General features: G+C 38.5%; 1 protein-coding gene across 2 annotated transcripts in view; it reads right to left on the bottom strand.

Annotated features, from left to right (window-relative positions):
- FBXO11 (F-box protein 11) overlaps positions 1 to 27,987 on the bottom strand; it is a 64,373-nt gene that overhangs the window by 7,580 nt on the left and 28,806 nt on the right. Inside the window, exons 4-14 of one of the 2 annotated variants that reach the window (XM_027889890.1) lie at positions 22,846 to 22,987; positions 21,452 to 21,581; positions 20,308 to 20,391; positions 20,085 to 20,217; positions 14,919 to 15,025; positions 14,717 to 14,828; positions 9,681 to 9,787; positions 9,458 to 9,595; positions 614 to 831; positions 209 to 294; positions 33 to 127 (exon numbers count right to left, since the gene is read on the bottom strand). In XM_027889890.1, the coding sequence (XP_027745691.1) occupies positions 33 to 127; positions 209 to 294; positions 614 to 831; positions 9,458 to 9,595; positions 9,681 to 9,787; positions 14,717 to 14,828; positions 14,919 to 15,025; positions 20,085 to 20,217; positions 20,308 to 20,391; positions 21,452 to 21,581; positions 22,846 to 22,987 (1,352 nt within the window). Of the gene's footprint in view, positions 1 to 32; positions 128 to 208; positions 295 to 613; positions 832 to 9,457; positions 9,596 to 9,680; positions 9,788 to 14,716; positions 14,829 to 14,918; positions 15,026 to 20,084; positions 20,218 to 20,307; positions 20,392 to 21,451; positions 21,582 to 22,845; positions 22,991 to 27,987 lie in introns of both variants that reach the window. The other variant, XM_027889889.1, reaches the window with a different exon arrangement.

Raw genomic sequence — 27,987 nt, 5'->3', positions numbered from 1 at the left:
CAAGTTTGTAAGTACAACAAGGTTGTACTTACTACGTAAATTCCACCATGTTGACCATCATGAATCTTGTTGTGTCGAACTATGGGACAGCTGTTTGTTCGAATCTGTATTCCTGCTAATGCATTACCTGTTAAGAGAAGTGTTATTTAATACTACTTAGATACTCATGTTTCTCAGAATTCAAGGTGCAACAAGCAAATCAGCTTACCATAAATGTCATTTCCTTCAATAAGGCCTCTTCCATCACCAAAGATATAAACACCACCTTGATTCCCATTAAAAATTGCATTGCCCCTAGGAAACAAAAAAAAAATTCACATTATGAAGAATGGTTCTAATATACTGTACAATATTACATGTGCATGTAGTGTTTAGGACTGTACACTACTCAGATTTAAAATAAAGACCTTATGTTCTGTCGCTTTGAGAAAGATCTACCTCCAAGTGTGTACACAAATTAAAAATGCAGTTCAACTGAACACAGACAGAAATTTCATTTCTACATATACAGCAGTACTTATGGTTCACTATAATTAAATGAAATTAAAGTGCACTTCCCCCATCCCCACCGAATCTCTTCTAAATAGTGAAATATCAATGAGGAAAACAATACCTTATTGTTGGGTCACTGTTTGAGGTAATCCAAACACCTGCAAAATTGTTTGCATAGATTTTGTTCTCTATGAATTGTCCTCTTCCTTTTTCATGAACATAGATTCCTCCAGTCTGGCCATGATGGATTTCACACCGCACTACTGTTGGATTGGCATATGCTTTCACTTCAAAGCCTGCTATCCTGTTTCTGTGTATGTTGCAGCTTTCAAAGTAACCCTTAGGACACAAAACATGCAGTTCCCTGGTTAAAAGTCCTTTCTAAATTGAAGGCTATTTTCCCTCTCCCTTCTAAATACAATCCTCATTTAAAAGGAAACTGTACCAAAACTGACAACACGTAAGTATGTACATTAAGTAATTAAAACAACTGCTGCCACTATATAATTTCACCACCACCACCCCCCCCAAATACTGTGTATGCATTGCTATTTATTACTACCCATGCAACACCAAGCAAAAAGGGCAACTCTGGATATAGTACCTTGAACAGGACTCAGTATTATGTTCCCTTAGCAGCTCCTGAGGCCACAGAGCCCACAGGCCCAACAAAAAGAAGACAGTGCTATGGAGAAGACTACCTACTTGTTTTCAGACCAAGAACTACATATATTTGGTAGAAATATGGTTTATGTATGAAGAAGTGTGCTAAATTTCTTTGAAACAACCAGTCAAAATAAATACACATGAATGTAGGAGTTCCGTAATTTTTCCAGGGCTGGACTGGTCTGAGCTTTTGGTAAACTTTTTCCTTTTTTCCCTTTTTTTAAATGGTATGCACTTCCACTTAAGACCCTGCAGTAGCAGTAGTAGACCTACAACAGAACAATATTTAAAGAAGTGCATTATAAACAGCATAGCTACAGAAAGGAAAAAAAAAGGCCATTGCACAAATCCATCCCAGGCATGCTCCTTATATGCCAACAAGCACTTGTGTAGCAGCACAATGAATTGGTCCATCTGAAAATTAATCTGGCAAAATAGCAGTTTTCTGCCCAATGATTTCTCTGATTCTAATTCATTCCAGCACCTTGCAAAGGAATTGTGTCAGTCCTTTGAGAGCATTTTCCTGAAATGGCCTCAGAGCATTTTGATACTCAAATTCAACCTATTCTTGAGGTGAACTTGAATGTTATTTCATGCCCATTTTGCCCAACTAAAACAGCAGACACTAAACAACTGAAAGACAGGAAGCATCTCTTACTGGAGAAGGTAGACAATCACCCAGTGATGTGTTTTAATCTGTGGATGGCCTAGATGCAAGCTCTTGAAAGCTCTAACTACCTCCAGCAAGCAGGTGCAGAGAGCAGGACTAACAACAGAGCATGTGACATTCAGAGCAGGATTCTGCTGCTGACAACCAACCAAAACTGTCCCTTCCACCCAAGAACACACGGTTGAAAGATCAAGTGAACCATTTTCAGTTCTTTCTTTCCTCCTAGATGTCTACCTCTCTGTGCCTTGCAAAGCCCTCTGTAGTGTAAACAATCTATATGATTCCACCTATAATTGTAGCAGTACCAGTCTTGATAATGCAAAAGATTACCTGTTTCATGAACTGATTAACATTTAGTTAAAGGTATACAGGTAAAACATCTGACCCAAAAGGAAAGGTCACGACTGTCACTGATCTTTGTCATCCCCAGAGGCACCTCATCCATCCCTTTCCTGTAGCCACCTAAGTTATTTAGACTCGCTCATCATGAGACTTATTATACTTGTGAACTGAAGAAAAGCACAATTCCTGCCACTGCTCAGAGTAACTGGATTCCAGTGTTTGTACTCACATGATCTACCACCCAGAACACCTCAAGCCTGCAGTTTCTACTACTTATCACGTGGAAATCAGTCAATTTACTGCCAGCCTAGGCAGTCAGCACCGTTTCACTGTGTTGTGCATTGCTACGGGACTCCATCAAACTTATTTTGATTACAAAAAAGCAGAAATATATCCAGTTCAATAAGGAAGCCATGGCATCATGCACTTCTCTCTACTCTGAGGATTGCAGCCAGGAAAGACACTGCATGGATTAAACATTCTCCAAAAAAAGTACTATCCCATGTGCACAGCTTGGCTCCCCAGACTCCTCTGGGTGACAAATAAAAAAAGTCAAATAGAAGATGCCTACTTTCTGTCAATATTCAGAATATGTTTTTTTCAAGGACTTAAAAGAAATCCAATCCTAAGTGAGTCAAGATGTTTTCAGAGTTCTCAAGGAAGCTACACGCTAACAGAAAGGGGAATCTAAAAATCTCCTCAGAAATACATCTTCATGCCAACAGGCAGTGTTCTGGACTTCTTATCCGAAAAGGAAATACTCTTCCCCCTCATTTTTACCTAAAATGAAGCCCTCAGAGAAACTTAAGTAAGATGACAATTTGGCAGAAAGACAAGCTTGATTCTTGTAACAGAATACCTAATTTCAACTGAAATGTTACTAAACATGGTCTGGTATCTTTTTAAATACTTCACACATTGCCCTCCCTTTGCGGGCCAAATGTGACTACAGAACCCTAATGAGAGAAAAGAAGTATTTCAGGTGCACTTCATCACAGCCATTTAGGCTGCCATGTAGATGGATCCAAACAAACAGAGCCTTTATCATGTGGTCTGCAATATCTCCATAAGCACTGTTAATTAACAGTATGAAAATTTTCATTAAAATACTTTTAATTCTTGAAAAAAATGCCATATACTGTGTAGCTTTTTAACTTGCTTGGAAATGAAGAGAAAGAGAAGGCTCCTTCCCTTCTGCTTGTGTCCCAGTGTATCTACATAGTATGCAACTTCGAGGAGGAACAGAAAAGGTACATGTAGGTACACTGTGCTCTGCCCACTACTTCCTAAGAATACCGTAATATCACTTGACAGCAGAGTACAAGTGTCATTTCTTCAGAAAGCAGAAAATGGAACCTTCACAAGGACTGCTCTTCCACGTCCTCTAAAAGAGGTTGGTCCGCTGATTCAGAAAAACCTGAGAATCTGCTGTTAAGCCTCTGTGAGGGAAATGCTCCTCCAAAGAGGGAGAATAAAATGAACTAAAACTTTATGTCAGATAATTTTATAAGGCTGACCTCTGGGTCAGAAAGTCAAAGCTTTCTGAGAGGTAAGATCCTGTAACATTCAATATTCATAAAAAGAAACTGCATTAAAGAACCCACTCCAGCTCAGTCGGAGTCAGCTTAAGCTGAACTGCGGGCTTTGAGCTGTCGTGGTTAAACCCTGTGAATTTCCACAACTGTTGAGACCATGTCTGACCATTACCTGTATGCATCATTATTAAACTGAATTCAGTCAAAACAACAGAACTGCTCTTTGTCAGAAACACACGCTCTCATTCCCAGACTTCCTGTTTCCTACGCCATTCTCTGTTGATACCAACAACTTCTTTGGCCTAAATTCACTGCAGAGGGAGGGTTAAAACATATTTCAGTCTCTAAGATGCACCCTGACAATCCCTGGAATCTTCTCAGCCACCAGGGCTAAATCCTTTCAAAAGCCATTGTTGTGCCTTTGAACTGCAGCCTCTCAAAGAGGACTAGTGATGAACTTCTGGATCCCAAGAAATCATGTACGGGTTCAGACAACATTTTCTCTTTGGAAAGCTAACAAATATTTTTTAACAATGAAACTGTTTCCAAATATAGAGATAAATGATCTATTATCCACAAACCTTACTGCCAGTTCCAGCTATAACCAGTACCACCATTAGACAGACACAGCCTGCTCCTTTCTTACCACTTCTGTCTCACAGCACATCACAGTCTGCCCGACACACAGCTCTTAAGCTCTGTCCAGCTGTCAGGCAGCTCAAGCCCAGATCCTTTATGGAGACTCTGCCAGGAAGCTATTAAGGTCAGGAAGGTCAATATCCCTCCTCTGCATAGAGGGATTGCAAGCCTGATACTGCCTTCACCTCCTTCCAAGACTCATTTTCAAGTGTGCTGGGTATTTTGCTTATGCTTTGGGGTGGTTATCATCATCTAGCAGAAGAAGAACCTGGATGACATCACCTGGCAGGACCAGGATTGCTAAGAAAAAAGAGGCCCTTATGATTAATAAGGAAAAGAAATACAGGAGACATGGAAAAAGTACTACAGTCTTACACAAAAATACCAAGTGTAAGGCAAATCAAAATACCTTAGCAGCAGGTTTCTGCTTGAAAAATCCTAACTGTTAAAAAGTAGCTCTGTACATCAGATTTATTTAAAATGCCATGCAAAGCACTCGCTGTGTGCACAAGATGACAGCTACAGTGACAGAAAGTGTGGGCAAGAACGCACCGCTGCAGCCTGTTAAGATCTGAGCAGGTAAAGCAATCACAAACAAACACCACAGGAATGATAATGTTGATGTTCTCACACAGTACATAGTGAACAGAAAAAGATATGATGACAAAGATGGGCTCCTGAACAGCTGGACAAGCTCAGAAGATTTTTTACATCAAGACAAACACAGTAATTGAACTTTGATTTTTTTCTTTCTGCATGTTGTCAAGTTTAACAAACACTGCTTTGAGGGTTAAAATTTTAAAAATTATGGGATTTTGTTTGCTGCTTTTCTTCTCAGAGGAATTTTCCCCCCATTTATTTCTAAAAGAACTATTTTTTCTTTCTCTGTCTCAAAGATCACAACATTACAGAAATACAGAGGTAATTTATGTTACTATTTGAACAACACAGATATTTGAAGGAAAAAAAAGATAACTGTGCAAGCTTCCTAAATATTTACTGATGCTGATTTTCCCAATAGGGTAAGAAAAACAAACAAACAACAGGAGATCAAGACAGAAAAAAATAAACTGCTTAGGAGTATCTCACTCTGTGCCAATTTAATCACATAGCAATTAGAAATGTGACTGACAACAGAAAAAAATATGTTTATAAAAATTTGTCTCCCAAAGCCTGGAATGGTCTTTATTTGAAAGTTGGTGCATTTTTATAAAAATTCAAATGCAACATAAAGAAAATCACAACCAAGATGCAAAAACAAACCCTTTGTTTTTAGTGCGCAGCAAAAGGCCAATTGAGTTTTAATGTCATCTGTATAGAAACTGGCATATGTCTAATTTTTTTTTCTTATATACACACTACTTAAAAATGATCTGTAGTACTTAAAAGACTGAGCTGTAAACTAGTCACAATTACCCAACTTAGACACATGCTGCTATATTTTTACTTCATCAGAAAAAACACCCAACCAAGTAATAGTGAGTGTTGTGGTTGTCATTTGGGAGCAGTGAAAATCAAGACCATTATGCCTAGATCTCAGCTTTAAACTGTAAAATTATGCTTATTCTTACAGTAAGTTGGAACTTCTCTGTTGTTTGCATACAACTACTAAATACAATTTATGACAGATGTCTGGTAACTCGTCTCAGGCAACTGCATGAGAGGTCAGGGATAAAGCACTGAGGGCTGCCAGTGCTATGGTGCATTTTTAATGCCTGCTTGTTAAACCTTCCACACAGCACTAGGGCAAACATCAGAATATTGCCAGTTTAGAAATAAGAGGTTAAGTTCCTACAAGTATCAAAACACAAAGAACAGTCTGAGAACATGAAACTCAAAAAACTGAAAAACAAAGCACTCTTGAACCTTTCGGAGCCAGCACTCCAGCACAGAAACCCACGGGAAAAGAATGTGTAGGATAGGAATTCAGCACTGGAATGTATTTATCCCACTTCACAGTCACAAGCAATATGAAAAAAAAACAAAACCAAACATCCCTCAAAGTAACAGAAGGAAAGCAAGAGAAATTAATGTAGAAAAGCCATTATTTTGTTTAGGTATATGGAATTTGTATCTCAAAGATCCCTGTCACTTTGCCACTTAATGAGTATGCAAATATTACCAATGATGTAATTTCATTAACTCTATCACTAGACATGATGCGTAAGAGAGGCTGATGCCAAAGCAGACTTTGAGATGGGAGTGCAGAATCTTTCAAAAGAGTTTATGACTATAAAATATTTCAATAATATTTGCAGCTGAGATAAATATTATTCACAGGTTCTTTTTAATGTGCTAGTGTTTCCTCTAAACAAAAGAGAAACATTTATTTCTACTCCATTTTGACTGTGACATCACACTGATCACAGCATTGAAACAGGCTTTTCATCGGTTAGAAAACAGATCAAATACACTTTTATTTAAAATTTATCAATTGAATTCAGCCCGGTTTTTAATTTTTTTTAATAGTTCAATACTCATTTACTTAATATTTATACTTCAGTACTTAAACATGAAGCAGCTCCCAGCTGGACTTTCCAATTAACCCTCAAGCCTACATACAAGACACCTCTCCTCCACGAGTTACTGAATCACTCTCCTTTACCAGTTTTTCTATAGTTGAAACCACTTCATTAAACGTTTCCAAGCCTACTTAAGTCTTGGAAGGACGTATGGATATATGTATCCACTGAAGCAGATTAGTAGTGCTTGTACAATATGTTAGTACAGCTTAATACAATCCAAACAATGAGATAATATAAAACAAAGACATAACATCTTAAGTTTGCCACCACTCTTTGCAAAACAGCCAAACAACTACATCTCTAGAGAACACAAAATGATGTAAAGCAATTCATCAGAATGCTGCCAGCTGGGCATTCTTCTGGGCTGGTGCAATCTTGCCCAACACAGAATAAATATGCTCCTTAAGAGGTAACTACGAGAGCAGAAAAGAGGCACCTAACAGCAGAATCCCAACACAATTCTCACCTTCCACTGGAAAGAAGATTTTATGCCTGCAGCAAAAATAGCAGCACTCTGTGACCTGTTTACCTTCCATTGAAACCAGAAAACCGCAAATCCAACAGCTACAACTAAGCACTGCCTCGATTCTTCACCCCCGCCTCCCCAGCAAACTGGGTGCAAAGGAGAAAGGTCTCACTAGTTCCTGTCCACAGTGCATTTTCTGTTAATACTATTTCCGTCTGCCAACTGTCATCAAAAGCCTCAGATCTGGGTTGGAACTTGCTGAGGGTGCACTTGATCCCACTGTCCAGTACACTGATGAATGGTACTGGTCCCAGTACAGACATTGAGGGACACAACTTGTCACCAATCTCCATCTGGACATCGAGCCATTGGCATCTACCCTCTGGATACAACTATCCAAACAATTCCTCATCCATCAAACAGTCTATCCATCAAATCCACACCTCTCCAATTTAGGGAGAAGGATGTTGTGGGGGACTGTGTCAAAGGTCTTACAAAAGTTAAATGGCATCTGTAGCCCTTCCCTTGCCCAGTGATGTCACCCCATCACAGGAGGCCACAGGGTTGGTCAGGCAGGTCCTGCCCTTGGTGCAGCAATGTTGGCTGTCCCAGATCACCTCTCCCTGTCTTCCATGAGCCTTAGCAGAGTTTCTAGGAGGATCTCTTGTATGATCTTCCCAGGCACAGGGGTAAGGTTGACACGTGGGAGTTCCCAGCGTCCTCCTTTCTGCCCTTCTCAAAAGTGGGTGCAGGGTTTCACGTGACTACTATGACTTCTCAAATATCATGGAGAGTGGCTTGGCAACTACATTAACCAATTTCCTTGGGACTCCAGGATGCAACTCATCAGGTTCCATAGACTTGGATATGTTTAGGTTCCTCAGGTGGTCATGAACCTGATCTCTTATAGTGGAAGGCACTTTGCTTGCCCGGTCCCTGCCTCACAGACCATCCACTTGAGAGGTGTGGGAAGAAACTGAGACAAAATATTGTTGAGTACCTCAGCCTTCTCCTCACCTTGTTACCAGTGTTGCTCATCCGTGGGGTTGCTTTTTTTTGACATTCCTGTTGCGGATCACATACCTGTAGAAACCTTTCCTGCTATTCTTTGCATCCCTTGCCAAGTTCAGTTCCATCCACACCCTGGCCTTCCTGACCCCATCCCTACACAATTGGACAGTGTCCCTATACTCTTCCCAGGTCACCTGTCCCTGCTTCCACTGCCTGTGCATTTCTTTCTTGGTCTTGAGTCGGACCAGCAGGTCCAACTCAGCCATGCTGGTCTCTTGCCTTCCTTTCCTGATCTCTTACACCTGGGGATCAAGAGCTTTTGCACCCTATGGAAAGCATCCTTAAAGATCTGCCATTTTAAGAGTGACTACATGAAAACTGCTCATTTTGTCAGCTGGGTGGGGGGAATTGGGAGTTTGTGATTCAAGCAGGAAAAACAATGATTTGGCACTGTTTCGTAGTCACGCAGAATATTTTCCTAAAACAAATCAGCAAATAATCATCTTTCATTTCAATGGCAAAAATCCATCCTATTTACTTCAAGGGCTATCAATTTTTTTACTCACTACTTTATATGTACTGGGAAGTTATCGACCTCACCCCTTATGGAAGAGGGTCTGAATTCTGATATGAAATTCTGTTTTAAAATTCCACAGCTAATTCCATGCTACAAAAGTCCCTCTTCCCAGAGAAGTTGTTTCAAAGGTTAACACTAAAATAAGGTTAAGTCTCCACAGAGCATGTTTTTTCATTTCTAAATCTTCCAGCACCTTATTTTTTGTTCCATTTCAAAGGGAAAAGAATGAAGCATAAATGTAAGCCTACCATTTGCATCCTATTTCAAGAGGTATTTTGTCACTGTAACATAATACAATGTAACAGGCTGCCAATCAATTGCAAAAAGCTTGCTTAAACCTCTTTCAGATAAAATTGTCTTTAAAGTGAAGTCTCCCACTGAAGGGCAAGAGAACATCAGTAGGCATATTTTAAAGCATCTGTTCATAAGTAAAAGCATGTTTTTTTAAACATTTCTTCAATGACAGGCAAAATGTGAAGGTTTCAGTTACACAACATCTGTATTTCTTTCTTCAAAAGAAAACATATATATTACCATGCCATGGTCAAAAGTGAAAACGCCAACGTCACGTCCATGGTGAATGTGATTCCGTCTGATAATGGGATTTCCATGGTTTTTAACCCAAATCCCTGCTAATGCATTATTGGATATCTCATTGTCCTCATATATTCCCTGGGAAATAAAAATATAAATTAAGACAGGAATCAAGAAAAGTAAACAATTTTATCAACGTAAAGAAATTCATATAGAAAATTACCTGTGCGTGGTCTGTAATGTAAAGTCCAACATTTTCACAGTCGCTGATGTTACAGTGTTTAATAGTAGGACAAGCTCCCTGGCCACTAACACATACTGCAGAGCCAACTGGAAGAAAACAGTACAGTTACCATAGCTTCAAAGCATAGTGTATTTATAAATAGTCTGGCAGTGCTTTCGCAAGAAGTTTGTGTGAACTGATATTTAAAAAAGATTCAGTGTGGCCAGTGCCAAAACATTGCAAGACACTGGCAGAAAAACACTAATGTCATTATTTCGCAGATGCAAAACCACGGTAGGAGTTGCTTTAAAATCACCCTGCCAAGGTTATACAGCTGCCAGGACAATGGTTTATATAATAATTCATGCTTATGAAAGTTCTCATTTATTTCCCTGCGTTAGACCCACTGTATACTGGCTGTTCACAATAAAGGACAACAGAAATAGAAAAAAATTCTGTGCTTATTACTGCCTTGTTTTACTTCCCTTTAAACCTTCATAACTCAGTACTTCAAAGAGGCCCAACAAGTAATAATTTTGTAGCATACAAAGACACACTGTCTAACCAGAGATGAGCAGGACACAAATGCACAATCTCAAATACAGACAAAACATCAGGAACCAACAGGTCTCTTCTTGGCTGAGTTACAAAGCTCCTTGAATGATTTCAACTACCATACCATAACCTAGAAAATAAATCTTTTTCAGGAAACTAGGACTCAAACTGCTCAGGACTTCAGCAGATGAGCTCAATTCCCTGAATCCCATGAAGCATGAAAACATTAAATTCTGCAGCCACTAAAAATCAACAGCAAATTCACAGTGATTTCTGAAAGGTAAGACCTCGTCTCAGAGTACTTGGTCTATGTAACACACACCATCACTAAATAAACAAGCCAGTACCTGCTCTGTTAGTAAGTCTTCATATATCCTTCTAGCAAATTACCACAAAGACTGTACTTTAATAATTCAGTCTCATTTACAGAGAGCTTATTTTTTTTTTAATTCCTAAAGATATTATTCTGATTGTCTAGTCTGACCTTATGAATAATAGAGGCTCTACTAATTCCCTGAATTAAGTCCTGCTTCAATTCTAGTACCAGGAACTTCAACACATTATCTCTTAGAAACACATTTAATTTTGACTCTATGGTTTCCAGCAACTGAGAAACCAGCATAAAGCTCGTTAGCTGGTTACAGAGCTGTTACCCTTTTAATTTACACTTTAATTGCTCATCTGAATTCCTCCAGCTTTAGCACACAGTTACTGGTTCTCTTTACACCACTGTACGCCGTACCCAACACATACACGTTTAGTGCAAGCAATTTTCTCCCTCAGCCTTCTCCCTGATAAAGTAACAAACTGCAGTCAGTGTGTTTTTCACTACAACTGAATTTTTCTGCTTTACCTTATATGACTTTTCATTGAACTGTTTCTAAATTTTCCAACATGTTGCTATGGACACCAGAAAAGAGCACTTTATTCTGAAGTAGGACTAAGCAGAGGCGTTAACACAGTCTCCCTGCTTCTACTCTGTATTCCCAGAGGTGTAACTAAGGATCACATCAGTTCTTTTGGTCACTCCACTACACGAGGGCTCATATTTAGCAGTTCACCCACAGTGACTCTTTAAGCTTTTCCCAGCTTTCCAGGAAGGACCTTTATCACTTAGAAGGAACAACAAAAGCGAGTTGTGTGTATAACTTTGCACTTGTCCAGACCATCATGAATAGTGTTTGACAGCCCAACTACCAAAAAAGGTCATAGCAACCCATCCTCCTGGTTATTTATAAGATTACAGTTACAGTACATTCATATTATATCTATAATACTCTATAATATATATAAAGTCCTCACTGTCCACAAGTCTCATCAATTTGCATCTTCATTCTTCTCTTCAAGTCATTAAGTGACTTAAAGTCAAGAAGTGATCTTTGAAATAACCACAAAAAATGCCATTTATAGTTACCCTGAAAGTTATTTTTCATCTATGCGGTGTGTGCTCTGACAATTCTGTAGAATTCTAGTATTTTAAGGCACCATATGCTGAAGTCAAGTATTTTTCAAGGATCAATGTAATTATACGGGGACTGCTGCCTTCTTTTAGTCAAAGAAAGTAATAAAAAATGCTAACAGTGTGATGCAACCATTATAACTTCCTGTAAATACACACTAATTTGATTCAATCATAAATTTTATAAATTCTTGATTAACCAAACCCCTGCATTTACTACCTTATTATTCTACCCAGGACCAATAGACAGTAGTCTTGCCGTACTTCATCCTGTGCAGTCTCCCTCCATGCTGCCTCCCCCAGGGACATACACCATCTCACCCAGGTTTCAAGTTACTGCTAATAGATAATAGGAGCCCAGAGAATTTCTTGGTCAGTTCTTTTTAAACTCCTGCATGATTTTAGAATGTCTATTTTTACAGCTGTTTAACCTCATCCACGGTTACTGTCAAGAGTGGAACATACTTCATTATCCCTCTAGGACATGAGCACATTTATCATTCCTGCCTATCCTCATTAAATATGGAAAAAAATTACACAACACTTTGCCATTCAAATTTTTCCATGCTACGATGGATCAGCATCACTGCCAAAACTTCCTCTGTTCCCCAAATTAAGACACAAGCACAGTCGCTTCTAAAGACAGATGTATCTTGTCTTGTTTATCAAGTTCTTTGTGGGGGTAAGGAGGTATTTTAATGGGGTGTTTGTATTTTGGGGGGGAAGTCCCCACAGTTTACTTCAGTTCCTAATTCCTTACTTACATTAGCTGCTAATAACTTCTCCTTTCTTGTATTTCATAATTGCTTTCACTCCCCTCTACCTCTTTCAGTGTTACTGAGGAGCTATGGATTTTCAGGAACCCAGCCTGATGTTCCAAAAGCACACCTCTATCCCATTTTGCTTTTTTAAATCAAAGCAATCTTTATTCTCACTCTGAAGTATTTATCGTGTGAAACTGGTCCTGTTGCAGTACCAAGCACATGTAGTACTGGTTTAGGCTTTATTGTGTTTACTCAAAATATAATGATTGCACACGCTTATGCAATATTTAAATAAAAAGGCACATTGCCATCCACTACTACTTTTATCCATCAAGGGGAGGACTAACAGAGATTTCTTCCACAATGGATGCAATAGAACCTCTAGACTCAGGATCCTGCCATTTAAACTTTAAATAAAGACGCTTTGGCTTGGCAGTAGGAGACTTCCAGCTACAATCCCTTCCACTTACATAGCTCCTATCTCTACATATTACATATATTAAGAACTTTAACACATGACATAATGTAGAAATATGCCTTAATGCAATTAGGAGATCTGCAGAAAGAATATCAAACGTGCTAGGAAAGAGATTTTGAATGCTTATGGATCAGTATTTCAGAGACGTCAATGATTTGGAAACAGTAAATGCCTTTTCTGGCAGACTGCCATTCTTTCTCCCTTTTTACACACACTCAATACTTCCTGAATAGGTTATAGTAGGGCTTGGTAGGATTTAAAAGTCAATAAAATTAAATAATCAATAAGTGATGATAGCCTAAACAGAGGCTCCAATATTGACCGGAAATTTAAACTTTGGAGAAAAGAAGCAACAATTCAATACAGCAAACATTCAGAAACCCAGTCTTGAAGGGGGCAAAAGTCCAAAATCCTCAGGAAGTCTTCCATAATGAAAAGCGGTCATAAAAAAAGATCAAATATTAATTTTAATAAACATCTTTCACCAAAATATCAAGACCTACTAGCACATCTGTAAGCACATTTCAATATGAAGTCATGCAGCTCTTCAAACTACTTTTATAACCACATGGTCCAGGAAACTAACCTAATTCATTTGTTGTCAAGGTCCCCAATTTTGGTATATAAGAAGTTGCAGAGCAAATTTTCTTTGTATACCTCAATTTCTCAGTATTTAGCATTAATACTGAAATACTGAGAGCAGTTCCTATCCTTTGTTCCTCTTCTGCCATTTTTAACACTTCCATATATTTGCTGATATGCCTCCAATAAAACATGATGATGACCAAGGGTAGTGTTTCATAGCCTGAAACCTCCAAGGAAGAGCCCTCCAGAAGGCACAGACAAGCAATCCTTCTACCACTCTCCTTGTGGTTCCCTGCAGTATTCTCTCCTTCACAGGTTGTACCAGAGAAACGTAGCTTTTCTATTCAGTTCAAAGACTTTCCTTCCTGGCCTTTATGTTGAGCTGAGCAACCTCTGTGCACAGCCTGCTGCACTGATCCATTCCCTTTCACTAGCTGATATAAGTTCCTATTGCCATTTCCATGCAAAGACTCAGTATCTTAATTCTCCTGAAACACTTCTTTCTGACACTCCAACTCCATTTATGAGGTTGTGTTCAGACACACAAATTTGCCATGTCTTGCGTCTAGTGATTACAAACTGTTGTGTCTTCCTGCCAATGACTAAATTGCCATCCAGCTTCTCACTTCCCCAGACTCCGACCAGTTCTTTCTAGAGTCTCAATGACCAATGTTTCCCAAATCAGGTGGTATAAATTTCTTATTGTCTCTGATGGTGAAATGAGTCTTTCAACACTTCTGCCTGTACAGCCAGGTACTCATACTCTATGTCAAATCATTCCAACTCAAGAGGAAAGTGAACTGAACCTCGCATTTACATCTCATGACTGTTTAATACCATCAATCTCATCAATGAATATCACAACAAACCTCACATACACGTCCCTCGTGTACCCCCTTCAAATGCCCCCTCCTGCCAGCTACAATTAAAAATACTCAAACCAGGTAAGTTTACATCAACTGTCACTTTTCAGGTTTTAAACCAACTGCCCAGAGAGTCTAAACAGATTCAAACAGAAGACCAAGTATACATTATCACAAAGGTTTTCAGCACATGGAAGTCACACTAATAGTGCCATTTCAAGGCAAGTAAGGTTTGCAGACACGTGTTAAACACCTGCATAAGAAAGTGAGATATGCCAACAGTGATCATACTCATTTTGTGTGTTTCTCCAAACAATAAAAAGCCCACTAACCCGTACAAGTACTTCGAATAATACAGTGATCTATAATTGGACTGCAGTTCACGGTAATCTCTAAGCAGTGGTGAGCATTGTGGTGCTGAGCAGATTTGTCATCAGGGTTGAACTGAAAAAGGAAGAAAACACAGAAATGTTACATTTAATTGCTCAGGCCTTGAAACTTTTTAAAAGAGTTGCTGAAGTTTGAGATTCTTACCCTGATTGTCATATATCCAACATAGGCATCTTCAGAACCCTCCATAAAAACGAAGGTGGAATCTCTAGTGTTTTCTATTATAACTTTATCAGCTACTTTTCCAGGTGCTGTAAAGAAAACAATTAGTATGTCTTAGTTTATGTCACTGAAAAAAAAAAAAATCCTCACAAGACTTACAGAATTCTGTTCAAAGCAAAAAAGAAAAATTAATGCTATTGCTGGCATATAAACATGTCTACATGTAAGAAGAATCTTAAAAAAAGAAAGTTTAAAAGACACCGAAGAAACTAGTCTTTAACTAAGACAATCTGGCACTAATTTACTACACAGTACCATGAGAAAAACCTTCATTTGTACAGAGCTAGTTTTTGACTACTACTTATGATGAACTGAATCAACAGTTTAAGCATGGATACCAGGCTAGAGGCACTTTAGTTCTGTTCCAAGCAAAACTTATTTTGGTATTCTAAACCCTTTTATTAAAGCTAAAAAACATATATTCCATCATTAATTGGAACCACTATTTAGTGATCTGCTCATGACCTACAAGCGACCTCTCCCCATACTTCTCAGATGTAGGATTCAGAGCTTTGAACTGATATCCTCATTATTCTTTAGGAAAAAAAAAATCTTATTAAATTGGATTGAACTATACTAATGCAAGTATGTACAGAAGATTTCAAACTGGTTCATTTGCAAGATGCCATAATGTGCCTTCTGATCTCCTGTGCCACCAGAGAGGCTCTGCTTGATTCTTTATCCTTAATCCAAAGGCAGGCAATGTTTACACTGGGATGGAAAGAGCCGGCAGAGGGAGCACGAGTTAACAACAACCTTGCACTGGAATCAATTCAATGACGCTCATTCACAAGCAAGATTGTTTGTCCAATTCAAACCTGCACATTAACTATGCAAGCCAGAAGCAGCCTTCCTCAATGCCCAAAATATAAAGTTTCACATACCGTAACAGGTAACCTAATCTGAGAGCAAGTTCAAATCATTCCCCATTCCAGACACACAAACATGACAAGGTATTTGCTCTAAATTCTGTATTTTACTGAAGAGGCTACGCACAGGATTTCTCATGAGCAGATCTTTTTCTGCTGTCTGTTGACACTAGTACAGATAAGTGGTATGTCCTGTTCTTTATCACTCTGGCAGAAAGGTGCCAGTCAGAATGGAGCAACATTTATATCATTATCCAGCTTGTTCTCACTATCTAAAAGCCTGATCTCCGCTTTCATTACTGCAGAGCTGCAAATATTTTAAGGTAGTCTAGCTCCTCTTCATACCTCTGTTCACTTAGTACTAGATAACAACTAAAAGAGGCTTTGATGAGGAGTTGTGTCATCATACAAACCATCTTTCAGTGGCTTGATAATATTTCTATATATTCACCATAGTGCAAATGCACTGGCATAAACACGAGTGTATTTCAGTATATGAAAAAGAACAGCACCACAATATTGCAGATGAACCAAAACCAGAAAATAGAGGTCCTAAGAGGATATAAGAGCCATAAATCAATATCAGAATTGTTTTCTCTTTTAAGGTGGCACAGAAAAACTGCACTTTACATTGGATGCTCTGAAACACAGAGATTTGTGGAATTGTGCTTGTAGATGTTTGGAATGCACTTGGATCATGCTCTCTACAGGTATTTTCTTCCTCTCAGCATACAAGTTACTTCACAGGTCTCTGAGTTTGGGAGGTCCCAAAATGCCCATCATGGAACATGCTAATTATTAAGACCACTGCACTGAGATCCCCCCCAGGAAAAGACTGAAGGATTCCTTAAGTACTGGTTTTATTCTAAATGCACCAATGAAATTCTCTGCAATATCCTACTGAATCTTTGCAAAATCATCATTCAGAGAAGTATCTCTATTTCAGCTTTTGGCTTTGACCACTTTACAAAAAATGAACCAGCATAAGAATCGGAAAAGGAAGAAAAGGGCCACTAATTTTGTAAGCAAAACACAGTTCCCAAGAAGTCTATTTGCTGAAATCTATGGGAGTTGTGTTCCATGGGATCAGAATTCATACTCAGCTTAAGGACCAAGATGGATCATTCAGAAATAATGTAACAGACAACAGTCCTACAATAAAGGACTGGCTAAAGGATTATAAATTAACTGGATGTTGCCTCAAATTTTTTTAATTCCTCAAAAGGAATAAAACTATTTCAATTTTCAGTGCATTAAAAGACAATCTATTGCATTCTGCAGAAAATAATTGTGATCCTGTTCAACTTTACCAGGCAAAAAATACAGATACCCTTGTAGATCTTGCAGTCTGCAAAATCTGCAGCAAAGAACACAGCTCTAAACTAGCCCAAAATACAACTTTCAATTCAAAGATGCAGAATAGGTATTTAAAGAAGAGCTCAGACATGTGAAAGTACTCTTGCATTCTAAAGTAAAAAAATATTCAATTACGATAGTCTTACCATTTTAGATTTCTCCACCCTTAAAATCACAATAATAATTTTCATTGTTTTTACTAATTTTTTTCTTGATTGAAAAATCCCTTGATAATTCCTTTTTCCTTGCACATTATTTAAATCAAATAAAAATAAAGGGGACACACAAAAAAAAGAAACTTGTAGCTCCTAACATATAGAAAACCACACACATTTAGGGCAGATTCTCGTATCAGGACACGTCTGTACAACTGCTGAAATTCAGTCCACTGATTGACTTTGTGTCTTGAGTGCAATAAGCACTCCATGGATATTCCTGCAGTGAATACACATCCCCTCTCAAACTCTGAAAAATAAATTCTTTTAAGAAATTCATAGGTATTTTTATCCACTGAACCAGATGCAACAAGTTTGTTACAGAATCTCTGCTCTTGTTCCTTACTTGACAGTTCAGATAAGTCCCAGTACTGACAACACCTCCAGAGGCTCCCTTCCGAACTAACTCTTTCCCCTGGATTTAAGGGGAGAAATATATAACCCCAAAATTAAACAGAACAACAAATCTAGAATACCAGGCATTATTCTGTAAGAAAATTTTGCTTATGTGTGAAAGCAGAAGCTCCTTGAGAGCTCAAGGTATGTTAAGCTGCCTTTCTAATAATGTTGTGCTTCTTCAGAAGTCAGCAGAAGAAATTATTAAAGAAATTTGAGTAGAACTGCAGAGAGATTTGGTGCTGCCTTAATCCTACCATTCTGAAAAGCTTGCCAGACTGAACAGAGAAGAGGTGGTTCTCCAAGGCTTAGTGGTTCACTTTAATTTGTTTTCTTTTCCAGAGAAAAGAAAATTGACTCTCTCTACAATGTCACTCACCATACAGTGGAGAAAGCCTGAGGAAGTGATGTTAGCAGTGCCAAAAACTGAAATATAAATACATCCAGCATTTCTGGATTCCTCTTGGAGGTTTTGTTCCCCAAGATAGCTATTCTGCTACAAAAATACACAATGCAGATCCCTGGCTTTTAAAGGACTGTAGTTAACTGTTTTTCTGAATAACTTCGGTTAATTGCAGTGGAAGGGAAAGCAGAGGACTTTTCAAAACCTAAAAGGAGCCAGACAACATACAATCGTTTCAAGTGTCATGAAGTAACTGAGAAGTTTTCTACCTTAGGATAGTGCTGATCCAGTTTCTTCTGGATTTTAAACACTTCATGACTACAACTTGCCCTATTTGTACTGGCAGTTATTACTGTCATCCCCCATCTGAAACAGAAGCCAGGAGCATTCTGTTATTTGTCTACAGCCACGTGTCCTTTAACAAGTACTGCAGCCTAACAAGAGTGGCACTACAAAGTGAAATAGTGCTGAGGATCAGACATCCACACCACCCACCTTGCAGGACAGGGAGGGTAGAAAACACCGACTTTGAACTAGTCCTGTCCCAGTCCCTCTGACTGAACGTACACTGGCTACTAGAGTGCAGGGAGAGCATTCCAGGAACACATCTCTTAAATTAGTCTCATCCAAAAGGAATCCAGTTAGTGCTCCAAAACCTCTCCACAACACAAACCAAAGCACTGTAAGTAGGGATGTTCAGAATGTTGGTTTCAGATATGTAGTCATGAACTGACAAACTAACATACTAACACAGTCACATCTAATGGATCTGGGGGGGACAAGTTTTAGGAGTAACACTGAAACAATCTGACTGCATTGCTCAAAACCATTCTCACTGCCAAGTCTGCAAAACCCAGGCAAGAAGTGCCAGAACAGGCTCACTCAGGAACAAAACAGTTGGTATGGAGAACAGAAAAGAGGGACTTTTCAAAACAAGAAAAACCCAAACCCAAAAAACACACACACAAAAGACACCCACCAAAACAACCAAAAACCCCTAACCTAACAAGCAAACAAAAAAACCCACAACCCAGAAAATCCAACCATCCAAGCCAACGCAGACAGGCAGCATCTCAGAAAAAGCAAACAGCAGGCAATGCACTCCTGGGTGACCAGAGGAGCAAGAGGTCTGAGACCCCTTAACCAAGATCTCTAGCAGTCATGAATACAGTCTCAACTTCTACCAGTTATCATGCTACCAGGAATTAGCATGCTCACAGTAGTGACAGGAAAAGCGAACAGCTCTACAAGAACCACAACTTGCAGCCAGGTGTATTATCTTATATTATAGATTACATTATTTTATATTAACCTTGTCTTTTTCTTTTCTAATCTGAAGGTCTTATTTGCTTCTCCAGAAAGGTTTTCCTTTAGAGGAACAGTTGGGAGATGAATAGAGAAAAAAACCTGTCTTAGAATCTTTCTGTTGGATGCTCTCATTTCCTTCCTCAAGATGGAATTACGACGAAGAAAATGGGACAGATACTAATTTGGGCTTGCTCCCACTGCTGGTTTCTACTCTGGAGATAGGATATATATATGTACAAATTTCATAAGAACCACCTGAAAATTTCAGCTGCAGTCGTATAACTGAATATACTTTCTGAAAAATTCAATTTTTTTTCTCCCAATAAAATAAAAATATAAGAACTAACCAGCAGACAATAGTACTTCAGTCTGAAGCATCAGCTACTTTTTAGTTAGTGATACTAGTACAAAAAATACGTATTTTCTAGGCTGATGAAGAAAGATGGGCATTTAGAGTAGATATTTAATACATCAGAGTATCTTTGTAATTAATATAGTAATTAACACAACTTTGAGACAACGATGCCCTCGATTCACATACCTGCACCGATCATGGTGATTGGAGATTCTATATATATCCATTCATCAGTATATATACCAGAGTGAACAAAGATAAGTCCATCAAAATGAGCTTCTTGAACTCCACCAAGAGCATCCTCAATAGTATCATAATACTAGAAGATAAGGGACAAGTTTAGAGAAACATCCATTTCCATTTAAATACAGATATATAAATACTCTTAAGAACTGCTTAAGATACACACCAGCATATTTTCTCTTCCTTTGTATCTTGCAGGATTACTGTAGAAGTGTTCAGCAAAACCTGGCTTTACATGTGCTCCTTTGTACTGAAATAAGGAAAAAAGTCTGTGATAAGTTTGCAGACAGGTGGGTCTGAATGCATAGATAAGACTAACTCCCTAACTGACAAGCCATTTGCCAATATCAGTTTGTTCCAAGAAGTAAGGACCATAAACCGAGTTTCCATACCAGGCACACGATTCAAAATGGCAACACCAAAAATGGTCTGAGCCTAAGGGAGTGATCAACTAAACCTACTTACAGAAGGCCAACTGACTTACACAGCCAGGAGCCTCGAAACCGGCTGAGAGCTTCAAACACCTTACGGACTCCACAGCCACTGTTTTTACTTCCATTATCGTGATTCTCCAGCAGCTTGCCACAAAACAAACTGCATTTATATGGTGAGGGAAAGAGAACCCTATACTTTCACTTGTGATAGGATAAACAAAGAAGGCAAGTCAAGCATTTGTCCTCAACAAGCCTCTGAATTTCATTAACCAATGACATGCAGAATTGTATGATTCACTCACCCTGATATTTCTCTTATGTTTTTCCAGTATCAAGCCCAGCCACTCTTACAATACCTCTGGAACTTTGGATTAGAGGTTCAATCACATGCCCTAAAGATAACTTATTGAGCTGCAGTCACTGTGAATCACTATTTAAGCCCAAGTGGTATTACCAACACACTGTTTGGTTCACTAGAGGAAGATGCACACAAATCTGACAAGCAGGACACACAGTGGTTTAGTAACATACTACAACAAGGTATTTTGCAGTTTATTTCTGAGCCACAGACCATGACAATCATTTCCACAGAATTTCAGTGATGCAAAACACAAAGGAAACTCAAGACAGAAGATCTGGATGCTCAGGCACTTTACAATGTTGTGTCTCCCCAATGTGTGCCTCAAAACAGGAAATAACTTCAGATTTCTGCCTACTGTGGAACACCACAGGGATCTCTCCCCCCCTCCTCAGTCACATCACCTGATTTAAAGTCTAAACTCAAGTTAATCACTACTGTCAGTCCCATTTCACAAGTTGCGTTTTTTACTTTTATAAGCATCTGTAAATGTGAATATAAACAAATACCAGTCTTACCAGTTGCTGGAAGCTTTCTTTCCAGGGATTTGGATGTTCATATTCTTCTGGATTAATCTGATAAAATTTACCAGGTTCAGGATGCATCATGGGACGAGTGTACTCAAATACTTCCATATACAATCTTTTCCTGAACAGAAGCATCAAGCAGAAAAGTAAATTAATGCATTTCTGATTACTCTTTCATTTTAACATAACACCAAAAGTTAAAACCCATTTTTTTTCCCAGGATTCGCGAGTCTGACACTGAATTTAACCAAGATCAGTACCTACCACTTAGACGCTGCCCAAACCATTTTTCTGTTGCACTGACTTTTGTGGTTTTCTGAGAAAAATTTTGATGTGTTTCATGATTGAAGTGAAAAAGTTCTCAACGTGCAATTTTCATGAAGAAATTCAAGCAGTTAGTTACAGTGTTTGTGAAATCAGAGTCGAATATTAACTACAGCACTGCTTTAACACTTACAATAGCTAACAGCACAAGAATAACAAACTTAAGACAAAGTGTGCCACCACCTCTTCCTCACCTCGCCAAAAAAAGACTGAAAAATGCATTCACAGAGAACAAATGATGCACTGTATTCCAAAAAGAGTTCATCAGCAAACAAATTACAGTGGTTTAAAAAGAAGAAAATGGCACACAGCAGTTGGATTCTTCTGATTAGTGCCAGAATGCAAATAATTGCAGTGTCTGAGCCTGCTGATATTAAGCCCAGACTTACAGGATACCATGCAATCTCAGAAGCTGTAATTCATCTGACAAGACATCCCCAAAGCTGTCTTTAGGACAGAAAAAAAAAAGGAGCATTTTTGTGTTATTTTTTTATTCTTTTTCTTTTAGACTTTATTTTTGAAAAAGCAGCCTAAGAAACATGTTATTTTTTCCTTATAAACAATTACAAATTTAGATCCTTTTTATTCAAACTCCCAATAACCCAGGGGAAGGGTGGATTCAAACGGGTGAAAACAGCCCAAGCACCCAACCATTAAACAAAACAAACAAAAATCAAACCAAACAAAAAAACCCGTTTAACTAGACAAAAAAGCCTGCATCTAACATTAAGAAATGTTTTGTTTCTTTTGCATCAAGTAACAATTCCCACAGTAGCCTGCAAAGGGTTAAAGAGGGAAGAATAAATTGCTACTGAAGGAATTGATTTTTTTTAAAACACTAAGTAGTATCTACACTACCAGAGAATCAAGTTTTACTGTCTAATACATACAATCAGACATTCATAAGTAACAAATAATGCTTAACCAAACCAGACATATTAAAATACAATTGGTTTTAATTCAACTAATTGTAACCAACATTTCAATTTTTCTATTGTTCTGGCATCTTGAGCAGCACATCTAGTATTTCTGAAGATAATGAGGAATAGCTTTTCACTTACCACAAAATTGGATCATTAGCCAGCTCACTGAAGCGTTTACACACACAAGCTGCTCTACAGAGATCCTGCTCCAGCAGGTAGGAGAAGATCTTTAGAACCACTTCATCTGGCAACTTCTCCTGAAGATACTGTTCTGCAGGTGCTGCTATTAAACAGTAATCGATATAAGATTATTGACATATTTAACCACCTCAAATTCTGACTGAAGTAGATTACCAACTTGTCACTTGAAAGATTTCCATTTAAAATGCCAATTATCTCAAAGCAGCCTTCTTTTTTTCTTTTGTTTAAGCATATTTCTTCTAAATCTGAAGGCAAAAACTCCAAAAATTACAGGCTTCAAGTCCTCCTTCCAAACATTTTAGTTCACCTTTTCTATTGAAGGAATCACTGCATATGACCGCAGATGTTAAGTAGGCTACTATGCATCTGGCCTTTTCACTGCTATTAGCTGCATTGTGGTTTCATTAACCCATATTATCCATATGATAATAATAATAATAACGCAGTCCCAAAGCCAAAATCTCTGAAAATGCTTTCAAATAGAAAAGAATTTACTCAGAAATAAGTCACTGTCTGGAAAAACTACTAGCAAAACTTCAATGGTCTCCCACAATGAACACATTAGGAAAAGAGAACACCTGGGATGTGGGAAACCAGTACCCAGCAGTAATGCCAAAATCTCCTCTTCCACTTATTCCTATTTATGCTCTTTTTTCTCAAATCAAAAATCTACACCAGAAGAAGTGTTAGTCTTGCCAGATGTATTGCTACAGAGAGGTTGGAGAAAGTGGCATTCCCATGTCATTGTGTGGAGACACAAATGCACTTTGTTAAACCCCTGCTCTTGGGCACACGGCCACTCCACATGCAACAGTTCCTTTGGGAAACCCCCACCAGCAGTTTGTGTTGTCACAAGACCCTTCTGTGGGAGGTAATCTCAAAGCAGGTGAGTTCTGCTTGCACAGCTCACTTGTCTGGTCAACACCTTTAAGATCCTTTCTATGATCCTAAAAGGCAGAGCCATACAGAACAGCTGCCAAAGTTTGGAGGATTTGTATGGAAGGCATTAATAGCTCCCACCTGCTGAATTCATAGCACAATTACATCCATGTGATGCTCCTTGCATCATTTATTTTCTCCTAGAACATCTGAATCCAAGGGGCAATGGGACTGTGATTTTGGCTACTACAAGAGGACTACTAAAGTGAGCTTAAGAAAGATGACTTACTAAATGTGAGGGAACAACATTCTGAAAAACAGTATCCCTTTGAGATTTCACCCCCCAAAAAAAAAGGCGGCATCCCAGGGAAAAGCTGCACAAATAAATACATTATTTCCAGCTATAGGAGAGAAAAAAAAAGAACTGCAAGGATCAGAACTGTGGCTTTATGAAGATGCTGAACTGTGGTCTGTAGATCACGACACCAGAAACCGTGTACTATGAGAGAACCAATTAGAGCTGTTCCTACAGGGTCTCATGCTTAAAAGTCTCCAGTCAGACCAGGTAACAGAAGTTCTGAAACACTGCTGAGTTTGTGGTGCCTTTCCCTGAACCTGTTCCTTGTTGCCCCACTGTTCCCTTAGTGATTTCCAAATACTGATTTCCTCCAGGATGCCAGAAGGGCATTTATGCAGTTGACAGCTGCTCACAGCAGTATCACAGCTAACAGGCAAGTATAAGCTACAGGTACATGGCACTTCAACAAAAATCTATGCTGTACCAAAGTGGGAAGTGTCATCATTCCACATGCCCACAGCTTTTGCCCCCATAGTATCCCCATCCTCCTACAAACTATTTTTTTATCATCAGACCCTTGCTGTAGTTCACCCCAATCTCAATCTACAGAAGTGCTACTACAGAACAAAAGGAAGGAGACAGGAATGAACAACTAGAAGTTGGCCAAAACAGTTCTCTTCAGCAATGGCATTAATAATGTCAGACTACAAAATTCTTTTTATTCAAAAAACAAAGCCAAAAAAGCCTAATGAGCCAGGCTGAAGCCAGTAAGTCAGTAAAACTTATGAAATGCAAGTAGTCTGGAAAGGCCTGATGCTCAAGAGACATTTGGGAAGCCCAGAGTCTGGAGAGCAGAACAGCAGCCCACAAGGGGAGCATGGGTGGGCATCAACAAAGAATGTCACATGCACAATCAATGCTGGTTTTTAAAAAGGTCCCTTTCCACTGGAGATATAAAGGTTCTTTCCTGTGTCAAGCAGGCAGGAGCAGTTCATTCTACAGTCCTAATTACCCTGGAAATGCATCACAGGATAATTGGACTTTGCTTCTAAATTCATCTTTTTGTGGTAGCTTTTCAGGTAGATGTAGAGATAGTCTTCTACTATCTTATTGAAAGCTGAAATGTGATATTGCAAATGCAAGGCAGTAAATCCTCCCGAGTCTTCCATGACCTGTCTTCTCCTTTTAACACACAAATCCCTGAGGCATATAATTTGATCTTCTTCCCAAGACAATCAGTTACTTCAATAAGCAACCTGCAGATTTTTTTCTTCCTGTAAGGTTATATATGTTAGGACCTTGAATAATTCTTAATTGAAGAGGGAAGCTCACTAATGTAGTGCCTCCCACTGCTCCAAAGTTCATACTCCAGTTTTCCTCCCTAGGTCCTATCTCAAAATGAAAATTGAAATCCAGGTATGTTTCCTTACTGCAAGGGACAAGGACCAACTCCAAAAGCAACAAAGCATTTTCCTGAAATAAAATAATTTTAAAGGCCTCAATAAACCCCCCTGCGCCCTGCAATTTTTCAAGCAGTATTTACGTGGAAACTCAGGCACTGCTTTCCAAATGAAGATGATGATTTTACAGGTGTTTGCTATCCCCAGTCAGCTTTATCCAAAATCCTGTAGAAGTGAGCAATTTAACTTAAATTGCCCTTCTGCTCAGTTAAGCAGGGGTTGGATTTAAGACTTGTCCACTTAAATCACTGATACAGTGATTATTAGGTGAAATTCTACAGTATAACTTGAAAAGGTTGATTTGCTTCTTAATGTTAAGACTCAAATTTCCTCTGCATCCAAGACAGAACTAAACTACATGCTTTTGTTCTACAAATCCACTCTTCACATCTTGTGTATCTTTTAATAACATGTCAAAGCAAGGATGCAATCAATGTGTTCTTCCTCTCAGTTTACAAAAATAAGCCAAAAGCATTTAAAAGGTTTGTCTGCCCCCAAATCAGAAAAATTAATGTGCTCCTATTTATGACAGTTTTATGCCTATTGACGAAGTGAAGGTTAAGTACAAAATGCATATTCATATTTAAAAAAACCCCACGGTTTTCCACTTAAGAGTCAAAATCAGACAAGAATAAAAATAAAAACTAAGTGCAAGAGGTCATCACCAATCTTTATCTTTGCTCTAACGTAAGTTGACAGTTGAACTATTTATGATTCAGTAAGTGCTAATGCACTGCACAACTGAAAATTAGAAACACATCTGGTTATGTCATTCTGTTTCCACAGGATATGCGTGAAGCTCATCCAGTTTCAGTTTTGATCATTTAGTAGATAGGAATTAGCAAAGTAATACCAAGACAAAGGGCAGGGGAAGCTGCCTGAAAGTGAATTCCCTTCTTTGTACAAGGACCAAGAATGCCATCCCAAGAATCCCAATTTGTAAATTATGTCTTGTATGGATATCTTTTTTGTCCACTCTTGTGGAGAAGGTGGAGACAAACAGCTTTTACTCTATAAGGAGGTATTTAGTAAAAAATCTTTTCTTGTTACGAAGCAGAAATACGTCAGAAATATGGCATGTACTGTTCTTGGGAACACATAAATCAATGGGAAAAGACAAAAATAAATTTAAAAAGTCAGTAAGTTCTGTAAACTGTGAGTTATGTTTGTTCATTATGTACAGAACAATGAATGAGGGATCCAGTAATCTGCAGTCTCAGTATGTACTGCAAATCCATAGTTCAGGGAAAAGGGAAATCTAAAATAGCAACACTCCCAGGAGAACTAAATCTGAAATCAGTATTAAAATAAGGAGTAGTCTGCTGTTTTCCAACTACTGGTTTCACTCCAGTTGGAAACTCCAATTAACTGGCATTTCTCTTTCGACTCCACCAAATTTTCCTCAACTCAGAGTCCATACAACATGGAACGGTTTTCCACCAAGACATTTTCCTGTATTTCCAGTCCCATGCCTTCATTTCATCTACAGTTCTAAAATAAATCAACTCTACAAAAGAATACACAGTCTCCACTGATGAGGAAGTCTCATGCTTACAACTCAATTTCAACAGCTACCACTACCTATGCCAACAAAAAAACAGGGTGGGAGGGGTTTGTGTCTTAAAATAAATCTCACCACAATCAATACTTGCAGAAATTTAGAGGAATTTCCCAGAAACTCAAGAAGGAAACTAACAAAACCCCATCACCTGTACTGGGAAAGAGATTAATAGCAAATCAGTTGAGGACGACACTCCCTTGTTAGGTTATTTGAATATAATCTTAAAAGTACAATTGCAACAACTGTACAATTGTAACAACTCCATTGTTAATTCCTGCTGGGGAAGCCTCCAAAATCCCAGTACTCTCCCCACAGGAGCTCAAGAATGTAATAAAAGGAATGCACAGCAAAAGTGTGGAGAATTCCTTTGCAAATCAGTGTCAATCATTCTGTAATTGTACCACAGGGCTGAAGTAAAGATACTCACCTTCACTAAAGCAAGGAGGCAATTAAAAGCCCAATGAAAAATACAGCAAGAAAGTGAATGATATGGAAAAAAACCTAAGAACTGGCAAGAGAAACTGAGTCTGTGACAAGATGACTTCGCACAGGGCATGAGATAGCAAATCAGGAAATGAATCAAAGCAAAATGACAAAGGTTGATGTCCAATTGGTTCTGGCTATTTCAAGGATATAAATCTGAGGTTTAAATGGTTCTTAAACAGCTGCTGAAATTAGGAGTTAATCAAAAAGAAGGATAATAAAATAGAGGGGGAAAGAGACAGAGCTTGAAAGATAAAATCTACACTATGGAGGTGAAAAGCCAAAAAAAGCAGACCTCAACAGAATCAATGAAAACTGAGCCAGTTGCTCAGTTTTAGTTCACAATATTAAGGGAGACATGGACTTAAAACAAAAAAACAAAAAAAAAAAAAAAAACA

Source organism: Empidonax traillii, unplaced genomic scaffold (assembly GCF_003031625.1).
Source record: "Empidonax traillii isolate 1590-97213 ecotype Southwest subspecies unplaced genomic scaffold, ASM303162v1 scaffold275:size1536655, whole genome shotgun sequence".
Taxonomy (NCBI): Eukaryota; Metazoa; Chordata; class Aves; order Passeriformes; family Tyrannidae; genus Empidonax; species Empidonax traillii.
The sequence above is the reverse complement of the archived record's forward strand: the minus strand, read 5'-3'. Positions and strand labels throughout refer to the sequence as shown.